This window comes from Pteronotus mesoamericanus, unplaced genomic scaffold (assembly GCF_021234165.1).
Source record: "Pteronotus mesoamericanus isolate MK-2021 breed Mesoamerican mustached bat unplaced genomic scaffold, CSHL_Meso_final contig_163, whole genome shotgun sequence".
NCBI classification, from domain to species: domain Eukaryota; kingdom Metazoa; phylum Chordata; class Mammalia; order Chiroptera; family Mormoopidae; genus Pteronotus; species Pteronotus mesoamericanus.
This window is the reverse complement of record NW_026555064.1, coordinates 21,576,590-21,593,112: the sequence shown is the minus strand read 5'-3', so window position 1 is coordinate 21,593,112 and position 16,523 is coordinate 21,576,590. Positions and strand designations below refer to the sequence as shown.

The window sequence follows — 16,523 nt, the reverse complement described above, 5'->3', positions numbered from 1 at the left end:
GGCACTAAAGAGACTGCGGTGCTGCAGAGAGAACAGAGGCTCGGGCCGCCGGGACGGAGCAGAGGCGCGCAGCAGCGCCTGCTCCCTGACAAGGGGGCGTGGCCACGCAGCGGGGCAGAGGCTGTGTCTTCAACACACAGTGTCGGAGCCACTGGACCTCCGTGTGCCAAAAAAATAAAAAAATAAAAATAAAAAATGACCCCAGACACAGACCTCACACCCATCACAGAGGTTAACTCAAAATAGATCACAGACCTAAGTGTAAAATGCAAAACTACAAAACTTCTAGAGGATAACACAGGAGAAAATACAGATGACCTTGGGTTTGGCAGTGTCTTTTTAGACACAACATCAAAGGCACATCCATGAAAGAAAGAACTAATAAGGTGGATTATTTTAAAAGCCAAAACTTCTGCTCTGCAAATGACAACGCCAAGAGAATGAGAAGCTAAGTCACAGACTGGGAGACCGGCAGAGGCATCTGATGGAGACCTGTTATCCACAGCGTACAAAGAACTCTTAAGACTCTGCAGTTAAAAAAAAACAACAACAATCTGGTTAAAAAATGAGCAAAAGACCAGAAGAGAGACCTCTCCAAAGAAGACACACAGATGGCAATAAGCATATGAAAAGGTGCCCACATCATAGGCAACTGAAAGCCACGGCACAGCTGCCAGAGCGCCCCCCGGCCAGAGCGCTGGCCACGCCGCGTGCGGGGAGCACGCGGAGAGGCAGGAGCCTCCCGCGTGCTGTGGGAAGCAGCACGGCACAGCTGCCGGCTAGACAGCTGGCGGTTCTTTACAAAACTAAACATATTCAAACAACCCAACCATGGTGCTCCTTGGTATGTGTATTCCCAAAGGATGTGAAAACTTAGGCCCGCACGAAACCTGCACACTGTGTTCAGAGCAACTTCATGCATAATCGTCAAATTTGAAAGCAGCCAAGCGTATATTAGGTAGGCTTTAAGAAGAACAAAATTTGCTGTGAATAGTAGGCAAAAGATATTCAGAAAAATCACACTGGCCCTCAACCCCCCAGAGGCGCAACAACCCCGGAGAACCCGTGGTACACAGGCGTCTTGTGAGACGCGGGAAGCATTCTCGGCACCGCCGGAGAATCGCACTGAACACACACGAGGCCGAGCGAGTGTCTGGGGCACGCGCCCGATGTCCTCACAGCCACCGTGAGCCCCACCGTGCCCGTGTGGTTTGCACAACTGCTGCGCCGTGGCTTATGCACCAAGCACCCCAGCAGATGGAAGGCAGCTGGGCCACGCCGAGCGGGAGCCTGCGCATCCGAGGGCGGACACGGCCACCCCCCTTTCAACGAGCTTACACTGCGGGCCCAGCCCAAGGACGGTGCACGGGGTGCGTGTGTGCTCAATACGGTGCGCCAAGCAGGATTCTGTCTGTGCAACCCGAATCCTTCCTGTGCCCCCAACATCCACGACCCACTGTGTGTGGCCCCCGCCAGGGGCCTGGTGACTCTGTTACGAGCTTTTCCACCGCAGGTCCACACCATGGAGTTTTCGAAGTTCCTTAACCACTTTCTGGCTGTAAAATCTTTGAAAGGGGGGTGCTGTCTGACTTGGCCGTCGGTCCTGATGTTACCAATAAAAACCATTAGCTCCACAGGCCAAAGAGTGTCATTTGAAAAAGCCTATTTAGTATCACAACATAATTTCAGAATCAGTAGAAACAAAAAATATACATAAGTACAAAATGTGGAGCTTGACCCAGCCTTTTATGTGGCACGACAGGCTAGGAGGGGCGAGAGGGGGCACCCCAGCTCCCCTTGAGTTCTTCTCTGAATGTATCACAGCGGGACACTTATTCATTACTTTAAAATCTTCAGAAACACTGCTTTCCCCCAGAACATTAGGCACAGTGTCTTACATTTTGTAAGCACACAATGTATCTAGTGAATAGAATTTCTTACGTGGGGAAAAACACAGACACTTCAAAACAGAGAAAAAGAAGTACTTCATGTACCAAGATTCATTTTTGTTAGGGGAAAAAAAAATGTTATTTTTGAAGCTGTAACAACAGCATTTTTCTCTAACCGTTTAGAATCCTCAGAAATTTTCTAATATTTAAAAATGACATCCGTAGCCCCACTAATTCTATGGAAACCTCAAACCGATGCGGACAGCACCGCAGCCTCACGGGATGGGGGCTTCGGAGCACGCGGACGACGTCGCCACCTGCTCCTGCAGCCTCGCTCGCTGTGCGGAAACAAGGCTCCGAGAAGGAGGCCGTGCTCACTGCCCGGGCGGTTCTGAGGCCGACGCTCCAGTCTTCTCGCCCGGGGTCGGCGCTCTTCCCCACAAACCTCGGCCCGGTCGGCCCGCTTCACTCCCGAGTGAGGTCGCATCACTTCCCCAAGTGTCACTGCCTGACGCACTTACGCAGAGTCTCGCCCGCTGTATCCACACCACTGAAGGGCTGAATCAGCTAGATCTGATACTAACTTACCTCCAGACTTAGGTTACACGACGTAGTTTTTTCTTCTGTTCCCCAAACATCATATTGAAATGCTAGAGACTAGTCCACTATGTGAATTTATTGTAATTATATACAACTATTTCTCTATTACTGGATCCCTAGGTTGGACTATAAATTGGGAAAAAGCAAGTTTAATTCTAAAAGGACTTTGTAAAGGCAGCAAAAAGACATAAACACCCAGCGTGTTGTACTCACAAGTCGAACACCAAGTAGTGGAAGCCCTCTTCTGATATGCTGTCGTGGAGCCGCACTGAAAGAAAGGAAACAGAAGGCAGTTTGTGTTACACGTGCGCCAGGGACCGGCAGCCAAGTCCTTGCGTGAGGACGTCAGGAGCCTGTGGTCGCATCCGAGGGCGGACACGGCCACCCCCCTTTCAAAGAGCTTACTGTGGGCCCAGCCCAAGGACAGGGAACTCCCCATTCAGCCTCTGGCACGTCAGCATCCTGGGCAGCAGGCTTGGGCGCGGAGAGACCCCAGGTGTAGGCTCTGGTGCTGATCATTATTAACTGTGTGACCACAATCGAATCAATAAACTTGATTTCCCAGGTGCACAGACTCAGCGTGGTGTCCACTCTAAAGAGGCGGTTCCACCCCCTGCAGGTGTCACCCTTGGCCCGCCAGTGAAACCTGTCCTGAATCCCTCTCCAGAAGGTTCTCCGCGTCACAGAAAGAGACCTCCGCTTCCCCGTGACCCCAGGTCATCCTTTGTAAAGGGTGGGTTTCCCACCTCGGGGGCCTGAGCAGGCCCAGCGGGTGGGCGGCTGGGGGCGGGCGTGCAGCACAGGCCCAGGCCCTCTGCCTGTCCCCTCTCCCTGTCCCGGGCCTCCGCGGCGCCTGGACCCTCGGGGCGGCAACTCTCCCTTTCATTCACTAACTCCGATAGCCACGCTAACTCCGCACAGGGAGCGCCCTCCTCAGCCACGTTCCAAACAGGAACTGTACGCCTACGGCTGAGTCGGTCACAGGGACTTGGCACGAAGTAAATGGTCTTTCGAAAAATTATTTTTGAGCATTTTCTATCTGAGATGCTACGCATTCTTTCGAGTTTTCGGACAGAAATTTCCACCTCCTCTCAATGTCCCTGTTTTTGTCCCCAGTAACACGATAGCTGCATAGCCTGTCCTCCTAGAACTGGAATCGCGGGAAACACATTCTCCCACTTGCACCTGCTGAGAGGCTGGCTCCCTGGTCTAAGCTCGGCCTCCACAGGAGACCAGGGTCTGGCTCTGCTCACAGCCCTTCAGCCCAGCAGGGAAAGTGGCTGCTGACGGTGGCTCCGTGGCCTTCCTGCGAGGTGTGGCCTCACAGATGTCTCCCTGCGTGTCTAGAACACTCTGTGTTTCAGCAAGCCCAAAGGACAGTGCATCTCCTTAAAGAACTCAGTTACTCTGTGAAATCAAGATGGATCTGCACTCTACTGAGGTCAGCATGGCAGGGGGAAATGACTCCTTCCTTCCTCTGCAGTGAGGAAAGGCCTGGTGGAGGGGCGACCCACGGGCCGCCGAGCAAAGCCGGGGTGGGCGAGTCGGGCGCCGCTGGAGACCCAGGACCGCAGTCTGGTTGCAGCTGGGACCCGATCTCCTGAGTGAGGTCGCCACGGCCGCCTGAACACTTGGGGAGAGTCATCATCTGAGAGTGAGTTATTTTTTGAACGAGTCAAGAGCTGCTCAGATGCAAGCCAGATGATCAAACACACGATTCACTGATTCGGTTAAAACAGTTTCACAAAAGCATTTAGCCAGCAAGCACATGACAATAACTAGAGACAAACACTTGGCCAAGCCCAGCGCGTCTGCATCCCAGAGTTCCGGAACACTCCCCGATCAGTCTCGCCAGCCAGGGGACCAGGTGATTGCAGTTCTGAACGAGTGACGTCCTGGGTGCAGGAGAAAAACCAGCATCGCCTTTGTCTGGATAAAATGTAGTTACCTCCCTTCCTCCTCAGGAGCCCCTCCTTCCTGCTACTCTCTTCTTAAAATAAAGACCCAGAAAAACAGAACAAAAAGAAATGCCAGTTTCATTTGTTAACCAAACTACACGATCCAGGCTCCATGGGGACGCCTCAGTCACCTGAGGGTGGGTTCGCCTCCTCTACAGCTCCGAGTGCCCCGACAACTATGCCGGGTTGCTGACAGGGATGCGCAGCCTGGAGCCAATGTCCTCCAGGCACGGACGTCACCGATTCCTCTGCAAGGACTTCCTGGCCATGAAAAGCATCCACCTTCCATCCTCTGTTTCCGATTTGTCAGGGTGAAAGTGTGTTTACTTTTACAAATCGGATGTTCATTATTCCCTGTAACGGTCCATGCATCTTTACCCCAAGGAAATGACAGATGTTCTGTGGACCTTGTGTTAGCGGAGACCCCAGCAGGGCCAGTGAGAGCAGCAGCCTGGCGGCCGAGATGTACCCGGCCCCGGCGGGCGGCCCCCCGGGGCACGCCGGACCCCTCGCTCTACTTCACAGCGAGGGTGCACTGCGGCCGCTGCAGGCTCCTCTGTCGAGGTCCTTGGCTGATTCACGAAGCATGTCCGTGCACTGGCCTCCATCACGAGCCGCCGATGGCACCACCTGAGAGGAACGTCCGTCCCCACGACTGCTGGCTCTTGGGACAAAGCTGGTAGTTTCTCGAGAGAAAACGCACCCCACAGAAAACCGGTTCAAAGCCAGACCAAGGTTTTAGGAGACAGAGGCAGGTCTGCGCATGTGCTGTGTTTCCACCACCAAGTCACACAGCCGCCAAGACGGCACTGGCGTTCTCTCCAGGACGACGCCAGCGAATCCAGGTCGTGTCTATGTGGGAAACCACACTGCTTCTTTGACATCCGAGCAGAAATACGGGCAGGTACACAGGCAGTTCTCTGGCTGTCGCTGCTGTCGACGCCGACAGTCTTACGGCACTTACGCCTTCGCTTTCTTTGTTGTAACAAGATGTTTGGAATGTGAGCGTAAAATCTGGAAATTTAGCTTAGCTGGAGAAGGCAAACGAACCGGTCAGGCAGAGAAACTACAGTCTGTTCTAATTTTAGTTATCTGAACACAAATTCCTGAAGTTGCATAAGGGATAAGTACTTTGACAAATACTTATCAATTAGACCCATTACACTATTCAGTACTCAAATATTAAAATAACTTTAATATCAGAAATAAAAAGTTCTTTAAAATTAAATTTTGGGGGTGACATTGGTTAACGAAAGTTTAAGTATTTTTCCTGTGGTGTAGTGACAAGAAAATCGTCTTTTTAAGTTTAACATTAATGAAAATTAAGTTATATTTAAAAGCAATTTATTGCTTATACTTAAGTAGAAGGAATTAAAATTAAGAGCCGCCATCCTCTTCATCAGCACGGGCCACCATAACCAAAGGCCACAGACTCTGGGCTCCGACAACCCCTCATGTGCCTCTGTCCGGAGGCCGGAGACCTGGGTTGAGGTGCTGGCGCTTCACTTCGGGCGAAGACGTCCTTCCTGGCTTGTGGATGGCCCCTTCTCGCCCTGTCCTCAGATGGAGAGCGCCTCGGTCTCCTCCTCTTAGCAGGGCACAAGCCCACCATGGAGGCCCCACCCTTGTGACTTCACGGAAACCTCAGCAGCTCACAAGGGCCCCCCGCCCAACCAGCCCCGGTCAGGTACCACTGGGAACTAGGGCTTCCCCGTGAACTCAGGTCATCGTCTTACCCCGGGGGAAAGCGAAGACTCTCACACCATCTGCAAGCCTTGCCTCCTCTGTGGTGGCCTCACCGATAACCTCCAGGCCCGCATGCCACACCGGACCCCACTACACAGCCTGCGTGCTGCTCAGCCCCCGAGGGCCGCCCTCCGCAAAGCCTGTCCCCGCACTGCCTGCGGGCCTGGTGCGGGCCACAGCAGACCGTCCACGTGCTCTGTCCCTGCCCCAGCCCCGGCCCTGGGGTGTAAGGGGCAGGGAGGGGCCAGCGGCTCTGCCCTCTGTGCTCGCCTTAATATGCAGGCCAGAGGGCCCACCACGGCTGAGAATCAATACATGTTTGCTAAGAGACGAAGAAATGAATGAGGCTGAGTTTGTAGGCCAGTGCCATATTAAATTTGCAATGATTTTCCTACAATTCTTGAAACTGTTCTATATCCAAGATGGAGCTACCCTCTGTATTGTGTTTTGTTTCTCAGAATAACGTAAAATAAAATACATCAAGTGGAAAAAGAAAGTTGAGTAAGAGTGAGTTATAAAAGGAGTTATTTACAGTCCGCTGGCGAGGCACGAGCTCGGGAGCCCTTATCTCTCTCCCTCGGTTTCGTTCGTGTCTGGTTTCAGAATCCTCAGGGAAGAAGCTCAATGCGGTCTTTGTTTTGCTCTGGGCACCCCGGGAAGACTCAGAGCAGCTCAGGGACAAGGATGTGGCCGCCAGCGCAGACTGGGGTTGGGCAAGGGCCCCCCCCCCGGAAGTAAAAGGCAGCATTCCAACCTGAGGCCCCCGCTCCGGGGGCTCATGACCCGGGCCGCCTGTGCGTCGGAAGAAATACCGACTGACAGGTCGTAAACTGCACAGCATCACAAACTGCACACGGAGCTGTGGAAGCACCGCCCACAAGCGGGCACAATCATTACACCACAGCCTGTGCTTGATTTAATGACCGCCTGCAGCCTGGCCCCTGAAGACCAAACGCGAGCGAGGTCCCTAAGGCCCAGGAGCCCAGCTTGGGGCACCGGGATGTGTAAACGGGTCCCGCAGCTGCCTGCACAGCACCCTGGGGCCTGCACGGCCAAGCCTGGGGCCCTCCCAGGCGACAAGGAAAGCGAAGGGATGGCCTCAGAGACTGTCCCGGCAAAGGCAGAGGGAGCAAAGGGCCACTCCCCACCAAGAGTGTAAGGGAAAGGCCTTAGCAAAAACGAAACTTAGGCGTAGGGTAGAGGAGAGGCTGGCCCGCAAGGCAGCGAGGACAGCCCGGGAGCTGAAGAGGAAGGGGTCTGCCAGGTCAGGGCTTTAGGCTTTAGTCTGAAGGCTCAGGAGCCTGGCACGGGCTTTAGACACGGGTGGCAGGCCCCACGCACGCTTTTAGGAGCCTGTCTCAGAAGCAGAGGGCCTGGGGTACTACGGCAGAGAAGGGGGACTTAAAAGCCATTAAGTCCACTGGCCTGAGGCGAACAGCATGCGGGCGACTCTCTGTTGTCCCAGGACGGCGTGGCCAGGGTGACATAAGGCTCTGGCCTGGGCCAGGCTGCAAGGCGAGGCAGGCGAGGCAGGCGAGGCAGGCGAGGCAGGCGAGGCGAGCGGAGGAGCAGGTCTGGGTGGGGCTGGGGCCGGGGGAGGCCAGGCCCAAGGGCACACAGGCTACGCCCAAGGGCGGGGAATGACGGCTCTGGTGAGCACTGGGCCAGGTGGCTGCCCCGGGAAAGCAGGTCTGGGGCCCAGGCGCGTTCCCGCGATGCTCAGGTAGATTAAGAGAGAGACAGAGCCAGGGAACTCAGGAAGGAGCCTCAGAGACGAAGTCTGGAAACACTGGTGTGGCAAAGCCGAGGCAGGTGACTCACACGGTCACTGCAGAGACACCGTGAGACCGAGGCGCAAAGTTTCCAGTGACCTCAGTCAGAAGGAGGGGCGGGCCCCTGACCAGGCCAGCATCACTGGCTCGGGAGCAGGAGCCTGGAGGCCGAGGCCGGGACCGGGACAGGTGCCCTTCTCAGAGCTCAGGGACAAACACAGGGGCATGGGGCTCATTCGCGCGCATCTAAAAGGCCCGGAGCCTTTCAAACGGGGAGGGTGCATGCCCAGCGTTGTCCCCACAGCAGACTCATTCCAGCTTCCATGACTGGGGCAGTTCTGTCCCCCTAAATCTGGCTCCTCGAGATACATGGCTCTGTCTAGAGTCCTGCCCAAAACAGCCGCAGACGGCGCAAGGCTCCCCGCTGCACGCCCGGCTCGGCCTGAATGGCACACACACGGCAGCGAACGGCGGGTGTTTCCCGTGGACATGCTGCTGTAACGTCCACACGAGGAGGACGTCCCCTGCCAGCCACACAGGGTGCTGGGAGCGGAGCGGGAAGTGAAGGAGGGGAGGCTGCAGGGGACAGGCGTGCACTTTGGAATCAAACAAAGGGATGAGAGCCCTGGTTCCACCCTTCCTGAACCGTCATCTCAGGCAAATCGCGCACCTGCGAGAGCAGCTGCTGGGCCAGGGCCGGGCTCAGGGCGGGGCGCGGCGCGGCGCTTACCACGCTGACTGAAAAAATGGAGATGGCAGACGCCTACAGAGTAGCTCTTGGGAAAAAGAAAGAAGATAACTGTGATAAGAATACAGACTCGACTATTTGAGCATCTACCTGTTGTTCTCAGTGAGTTCATGCTCGCACCTCATGGGGAAAGCCACCTGCCAGAGGCCCATGAAGCCTCTGGAGTTTCCCCCTTCCCAGGCCCGGCTGTCCAGGGCCCCCATCGGAAAGCCGCTGGCTCTCTGGCCCGCGGTCGCAGGCCCTCAGTAACATAACCATCGGACTGTTGTGAAAGGACAGCTTCCACACTCTCCCTGGGCACTTTTTAAAAAGAGCGTTCTCTTTAAGGATAAAGCATTGCCAAGAGCCCCCAGCACTGGGAGACAAATACTGAGGTGGTGAGTTTGCCGTCGCAGTGGAAGGAAACCGTGACCCAGCCTGTGCCGGCTGAGCAACGATTCGCCCTGTGACCAGCAAAGCCCTCTGCGCGCAAGACCAACACAAGGGCAAGGGGGAAGCACAGCTGTGGAATAGGAGACGCACTGCAGCTCAAAATGAAAGACAAGAAGAGGAGGGTACCCGAACAGGATTTCAAAATTATTTCAAGACAGACCTATAATCAAATGATATAGTTTTACACATCAGCAATTACCCCCATGTTATAAAACTCAAGGATCAGACATTAAACTATCAAAATACAAAGTCAGTCATGAAAGTGCCAGCTTCCTCGGCAGAGCGGCCCCCCTTCGGGAGAAGGCAGCGGCCTGTCTCTGGGGCTCCGGGGGGCCGGCAGGGCCGCGCGCGTGCGGGCGGCAGCGTTGGGGTGGGGAAGAAAGGTCGAGGCCAGCGTGGCCACCACAGGGCCGTACGTGGGTCCCCTGACTGCACAGCTGCCCCGCACAAGTCCACCTGAACATGCAAAGCCACCGAGGCTCAGGAGACAACTGTGGGCGTCCCAGGAGGGGAGCTGCTTCCCGAAGGGGAGCTTCAGGGTCAAAGTCTGTGGGGAAACCCTCCACCTTCTGAAGAGCACAGATGACGGACGAGGGCCCCTCTGCCTCGCAGGCAGCTCGCGCTGCGGGCCTCGGCCTTGCCTTCGCACCCCGGGCCTTTGGGCGAAGCGCGCGGCACGCTCGCCACTGAAGGCTGCCCCCCAACAGCGAGCTGCAGATGCCGCTGCGCTCCAGAGGCACGAAGCCCCCAAATCTCTCCAAATAATCTTTCTATTATTTCACAGAAAACACAAATCACAACTGAAATCCAAAATGTTAAAAAAATTTAATGGAAAAAGAATTCAAGTCATATCACTATCTGTATCTACTCTTTTTAACACAAGCTATTAACATTTTAAACTAAAAATCAACGAAACTAATATACCAAACAATACTCTGACACGATCATGACCCTATGACAAGTTCATCAGAGCTGGGGCTGTTTGTGTTAAGCAGATTCAATACACACCAAACTCAAAGAGCAAACTCTTTCACTTGTACAACATTTTTAAAGAAAAAAAAAATCCTATTTCCAAATCTATAAAAAGTGGGTCTACAGAGCTACCTTTCCTAAAGTGGCAACTTTTCTACCAAAGTAAACCACAGCGGGCCTTATACAATGCTGGAAATAAATGTTATCATTGAACTTTAAATTACACTTTCAAAAACTATCTTAAAACTCTTAAGTCAGTATTCCTGTGCATATTCTATTGAAATCAGGTATAATCAACGGTTAATTAAAACACATGCACCCCAGGGCTTATGAGGTCTTAGAATTCACCCCACAGTGTCCTATCCTGATTCTTCTACAGCATAAAGAGCAGCTGTTAAAATTTGCTTTGTCACGTGTTACACAGGACTGTTGCTGGCTTGTTACCTAACTTCTACTATTTAGTGACAAGTAGTTTATTCATTTTCCTGATCACCAGAAGACGACAACAAGAGACTGTCTTCACAGCAGGCCAGTAGCTCACTCAGGGTTAAATAGGACCGTGTGCAAGGCGTCCCTCACCAGGACCCTGCGGAGCATGGCCAGCCAAGGCACGCGGCCCTGCGGCACCGGGGTCTGCTGGGCTTCCATTCGGCATTTGGGCGTTTCCGTCCCTGCGCACCCGCACCCGCACCCCCCGGAGCGAGGGCCAAGGAGACGGGAAGGCCGCCCGGCATCTGCGGGACGGGCCTCAGCGCCCCGGGGTCTCGTCCGCCCTTCCAACCGCGAGACCCCTTTCCCTGCCCGTGGGGCGCCCGGGCCGCTGCCGCGCGCCCTTGCCCTGCGGGGCCGGGTGGGGGTCGAGGGCAGGCTGCGCGCACCTTGGCGTGTGGCCGCGGCCGTCGGGGCCTCCCTGGCCCAACGGTGTGTGGTGGGGACAGGACCGCTCTGGTCTCTTCGGAGGATTCAGAGCCCCGGCGCCAGACGGCAGGGGAAGCACCTCATCGGTGCCTGGTGACCCAGCCCATGGCCTCGTCACCGATGCTAGTGACCAAGGTCACTGCCCTAAACCGACTTTCTGTCACTCAGCCCACCTTCAGGTCTCAGCACGGAGCTCACTGGGCCTAAGTTCACTTTCCGCACCCAAGTTACCAGAAGACGGGGGACAAGCAATGATTCTTAAGGGATGAAGAGGTTCCTTGGCTTTTTGGGGGGCTTCCTGGTTACGAAAGCTGTCGCTGAGGGGTGAGGCCCAGGAGAAAGAGGGGCTTCCGTTTAACTCAGGCCCAAGAGAGCAGACAAACAAGAAACTAAAGGTGCTGCTAGTGTCTGGAACTATTTTCCTTTAAAGTTTCTGCGTAGGGCCTACCTGTGAGCCCCAGAAGCCGCTGTGAACTTCCAGGACTCGGCTGCGGCCCCCGCCCTGTACGTGCCACAGGTGGCACAAGACGCGAACAAGCACAGTTAGTAGATACACCAGGGGAAACAGCTGAAGAAGTGCTAAGCATCGGGTAAATCGGAGTGTGCTTCCAGAGAGGCGGATCACGGACTGTCCTTCACTTGTAACAGGAAGACCATTTTCCTATCTAGCTTCACGTAAAATCCAACTACTTCGTGATGTAAGTATGGAGTGGACTTTTCACTGATATTTGGAAAAATAATTTATTTACAAAGAAACTGGTAACAGATGGACTGAGATCCAAATTCAATAATTAAAAGAGAATTTAAAATATTACCTTGAATCGACAATTTTTATATCCGAATTTTTATCTATTACATAAGTTGTTTACTTAAAAAATGGTGAATTTAACATTCAACTGAGAGTTAAAAAGACTATCACAGGCACTATGTAAAATGAACAAAAGAAGGAAAAGCCGAAGTAAATAACGAGAATTTTTGAAAACATTTATTTGCTGAAGCAGCAGCTCTCTGCTGCTCCTCAGATGTGCTGAGAGGGAGCAGCTCTGCAGACAGGCAGGCGGCCTAAGGGGCACTTTATAAAGCGGGGTGTCCAACCCGCACCCCGCAGGCCGCACGTGGCCCAGGATGGCTGTGAATGCCGCCCAAGGCAAAATTGTAAGTTTACTTCAAAGGTTATGAGATTCTTTTGCGATTACATATCGCAATATATTTCATGCGCGGCCCAAGACAACGCTTCTCCTCCCAGTGTGGCCTAGAGAGGCCAAAAGGCCGGACGTCCCCGTGAGCCTCACACCAAATGCTCGACATGAAAGGCGAGGTGCGCCCTGCCTGGTGGGGGCTCAGTGGGCTGAGTGGCCTCCGAGAGGTCGCTGGTTCGATGCCCAGTGAGGGCACAGGCCTGGGCTGTGGACCAGGCCTCCAGTTGGGGGCACATGAGAGGCAAACACACATGGATGTTTCTCTCTCTTTTTCTCCCTCCCTTCCCCTCTCTCTAAAAATAAATAAAATTTAAAAAAAAGGGGGGGATGAGATATAATCAGGTAAAAGGTGACCATAAAACAAGAACACTTTGTCTTTCGCTACTGAATCGTGTTAAGTTACATTTAACCAACCGAGAGAGTCACTGGAGACAGTTGTGGGGCAATAAACATGACCTACTCTTGTGTCATCACAAACTGTTGGAATCTACAAACAAAAATGTTACATATATGTAGTGAAAAGCAGAGAAATGGTATTTGGCCCAAGGATTTTTGCAAGAACGAGAGAAACTGAGGTTGAGACATCAGGACACCATGCCTGCAGGTCAGGGGAAGGGGGAGGCACTGTGTGTGAACGAGGTCCCGAGCGGGCTGTGAGCCCCGCCCCTTGGGGACGTGCGTGTGACCTTGGGCACATCACTGCGCTCCTGGAACCCCGCTCCCCGCTGGCTCCTCCAGGGTTAAGGGAAAGGAAGCTCTGTCAGCCCAGCTGCCGTGAGCTCCCACTCACGGGCCTGGGACGCCGCTCACGGCACCCAAGGGTGCTCCCTGCTCTCTCAGCTCCGCCTGTCCGCTTCCGTGACTCCATGACCGTCCACCTGCCAACCACAGCTTGCCCAGCAGAGCGTCCTCCTCGAACGTGATGATTCCACAGCAGAGTTCACGCGTGCAGTGGGCAGGCATTACTTATGCTTTCCCAAACTGACCAAGGTTTGTTCTTTCGTGTTAGCATTGGAAGTTTTTAAGTGAGACTCATCTGAACCACAGACGACTCCAAGATCCTCCTTGACAGGGAACAGACCAGCGGTCTGTTCCCCCTTGTGGTGGCGGTCAGGCCCGCCAACCACCGCACCTCTTTCTGGAGAGGGCATCAGGCGCTCGGGTTTGGCAGGTCACAGACGAACTGGGACTTCAGATAAGTCACACGGATTTGGAACATTTCAGCGTCCTCGATTACTGGAACAGGACAATGAAGGCCTGTGCTAGGGGATCTCCAGGGCCTCTGCGGCTGCTGACCCAGACCCCACCCGGGCTTCGTCCATGGCTGTTCCGTCCTTCCTGCGAGCCAGGCCCCTTTGAGACCGTTGCTGGGGGGCGGGGGCTTCAGAGCCACCAGGTGTGTCGGAGGGAGACTGTGGGCAGGAGGCGGCGTGGCTGGGCCTCTGCGCAGAGACAGAAGGGCCAGGCGCCCCCGCGAGGCCCCCCCGCAGCCCCTCCCGCATTTCCACCCCAGGGGGACGCGGCTGAGGGCCATCCTGCCGGGGCCGGTACGAAACACTTTCCCACAATGAGCGAGCTGCTGTCCCAGCATCTCGCCTAACAGTTCTTTCCTTCTCTTCCTTTTGTTTCTTTCTTCTCCGTTTCGTATAGTCATCAATTTTTTATCTTGAACATTACCATGCTATTTTAAAATTCGTGAGGAATAATATTCTACAATGATTCTACTAGTTTCTGGGGTAGAAGCAGAGACGATAAGGTGAACTTCCTACAGAGCGGGGGGGAGTAGCTTAGGCAACTGAAAGAATGGAGTAAATGCCTCTCCAATTTCATCAGCACAACTGAATAACCATGAAGACACAAGAAGACATTTATTCAACTAAGAATACCTCATGTTAGTTTTTAAATGTCAGTATATATAAAACTGCTATGTTTGGAAAAACTTAAAAACTTTCAAGTAATCAAATGTAACCAAGACTAAAAGTTAGATACCTATTTCATAATAGTTGCGAACACTAGATTATTAAATAAGCACTTTATTGTTGCAAAAATACATCTTGTAAAGCTTTTAAGTTGTACTTCAATACCCTGGAGCACTTTCTTACCAATATTGGGGTGCTTCAGAAGACGGCAGATTCTAGCTTCCCTTTCCAGTTTCTGATGATCTGTTATAAAAACAAAGACAGAAAAATAAATCACAACTTTGGCAAAGAAGATGAAACGACAATAAACAGCACCAAAATGACACACAGCCTGTACATTTACTTATCCTTTGATTTCTTTTTAAAAACTGATTTTAAAAATCTGAATTTGGAATTACGTGACCCCACGTAAGTGTTTTTAACACCTAATTTTCTTTCCTCTTCATTGCCCGATGCTCGACGACGGTGACAATGGCAGAAAGTGAGGGTCCCCTCTCGACCACTACGCTCAGCGTGCGCGGCCACAACACAGGGGAGCAGCGGCAGTGCCGCCCGCGGGGCAGGGCGCGGCCCAGCCACCGCAGAGGGGACGCCAGCCTGCGCCGCCGCCCCTCCTGCCGGCCGCCCCGCACACCCTCTGCCCTCCGCCACCCTCGGCGGCCACGCTCTTCCCCACGCCGCAGACCAGCCCAGCCACCACCCGCTGGCCCTCCTCCACCTCCTCCGTCCCCGAGCCGTGTCTGGGGAGGGGCACGGACCCTGGAAACCGCGTCTTAAGAACTATCTGATGCTCTTCTTTGGTTCCTTCGTCATGGGCCACCCATATAATTATAACCAAAGTCACGACCCAAGCACAGAGCAATGGCAGAGAGACAAGGACACTGCCCGGCCAACAGGCAGCCTGGGGAGCGGCCATCCCCGGAGAGCCTCTCGCCTGCGGGCAGTCCCGCGGAGGCCGAGGGAGGCCCCGGCTCCCAGGCTGGAGGACCAGCAAGTGCCACTTACCACTCAGCTCTCGCTCACCAATGAACAGCCTCGAGAGAACGTGGGGACCCCTGCCCGCCCACCCCGAGTCTGTGTCCGTCATCCTCAGCTCTGTGGTCTCTGACCCTCAATGCTCCTAAAATTATCGAGGGCCCCAAAGAGCTTTCATTGATGTGCATTAGATCTATTAATATTTCCTCTGTTAGAAATGTAATATGACTGAGGAAACTTAAAATATGTATTTAACTCATTTAAAAATAACAACAAACCCATTACATATTAACATAAGTCACTGCATTTAAATTTTAAGTTGTTATTTGGAAATAAGTGAACCACAGAAAATCTGGAGAAAAAGAAGAGTGTAAAACCACTCGCATACGACTGACCCAGGCCCATCCCCCCCAACACGCTCCCCCGCTGGTGACCGCTCACGCGCTCCCCTGGGCACGTGTGCGCCCCTGTGCACACTCATTTACCTGACACACATGCACAGACACAAACGTGCACATGCATATTCATGCCTAAAATAATTTCCTCCAGGCCACTTCAGGGAAGTAATTTAGGAAGCTGTTCAACGTATAAGCTGCTGCTAACAGCCCAAAGAGGAGCGTGTGAATGGATCGGCGCAGCCTGGGACAGGCGTGTGGCAGACGCTCCCTGTTCGAGCCACCGCCTGAAACTGCATGTGCTTCAGCAAACGTGAACTCTTCAGTCCCCACCTCCTCCTTAAGACAAGCTACTTCTACAACATTCTTATTTAGAAATATACAACACAGACACAGATTTTGAAAGTGCACCTAACACCACTTTCAATACTGTGAAGTGTCATACGTAAGCATATGAAACAATGTGCTCTTAGGATTTATAATTCTGTTATGGAGACAGGGAATACGCAAATACACAAAGCCTGGAGATATAATAAAGTCATTGATGTATGTTAACATACACATTAACAACCTGATTCACGTGTAATCACGTAAAAATAAAAGCAAGGCAGTAAAGACGTCACTGCGGAGAGCAGCGAGGCCTCGCGGCTGCAGCAGAAGGCACCCCTCACAGGCCCCGCCGGGCGGCCTGCCGGGCCGCGGGCCGGGCTGTGTTCGGAGGAGGGTTTTAAAGGAGTAGTTACGTTAAAATGCGGCCATGGGGGGGCCCTGCTCCAGGCCGACTGGTGGCCTTGTGAGAGGACTAGACAGTGACCTGTGGAGGAGACCCGGCAAGGACACAGGCGGGCGACGGCCACCTGCAAGCCAGGGACGGGCCTCAGGAGGAGCCAGCCGGGCGCCTGGGTCTCCGATTCCAGCCTCCGGAAGGAGGGAAAGTGCTGCTGCTGAGGTCGTGGCACCCGCGGACCCCGCTGGGGGCCCTGGCTGCCCGACACGCCCA

The 16,523-nt window shown here is 53.6% G+C and overlaps 1 protein-coding gene across 5 annotated transcripts in view; it reads right to left on the bottom strand.

Annotated features, from left to right (window-relative positions):
• Nucleotides 1-16,523, bottom strand: part of CAMK2D (calcium/calmodulin dependent protein kinase II delta) — a 128,494-nt gene that overhangs the window by 53,005 nt on the left and 58,966 nt on the right. For all 5 annotated transcript variants that reach the window (XM_054563654.1, XM_054563660.1, XM_054563668.1 and 2 more), the window contains exons 3-4: nucleotides 14,337-14,396; nucleotides 2,703-2,757 (exon numbers count right to left, since the gene is read on the bottom strand). In XM_054563654.1, coding sequence (XP_054419629.1) covers nucleotides 2,703-2,757; nucleotides 14,337-14,396 — 115 coding nt within the window. The remainder of the gene's footprint in view (nucleotides 1-2,702; nucleotides 2,758-14,336; nucleotides 14,397-16,523) is intronic.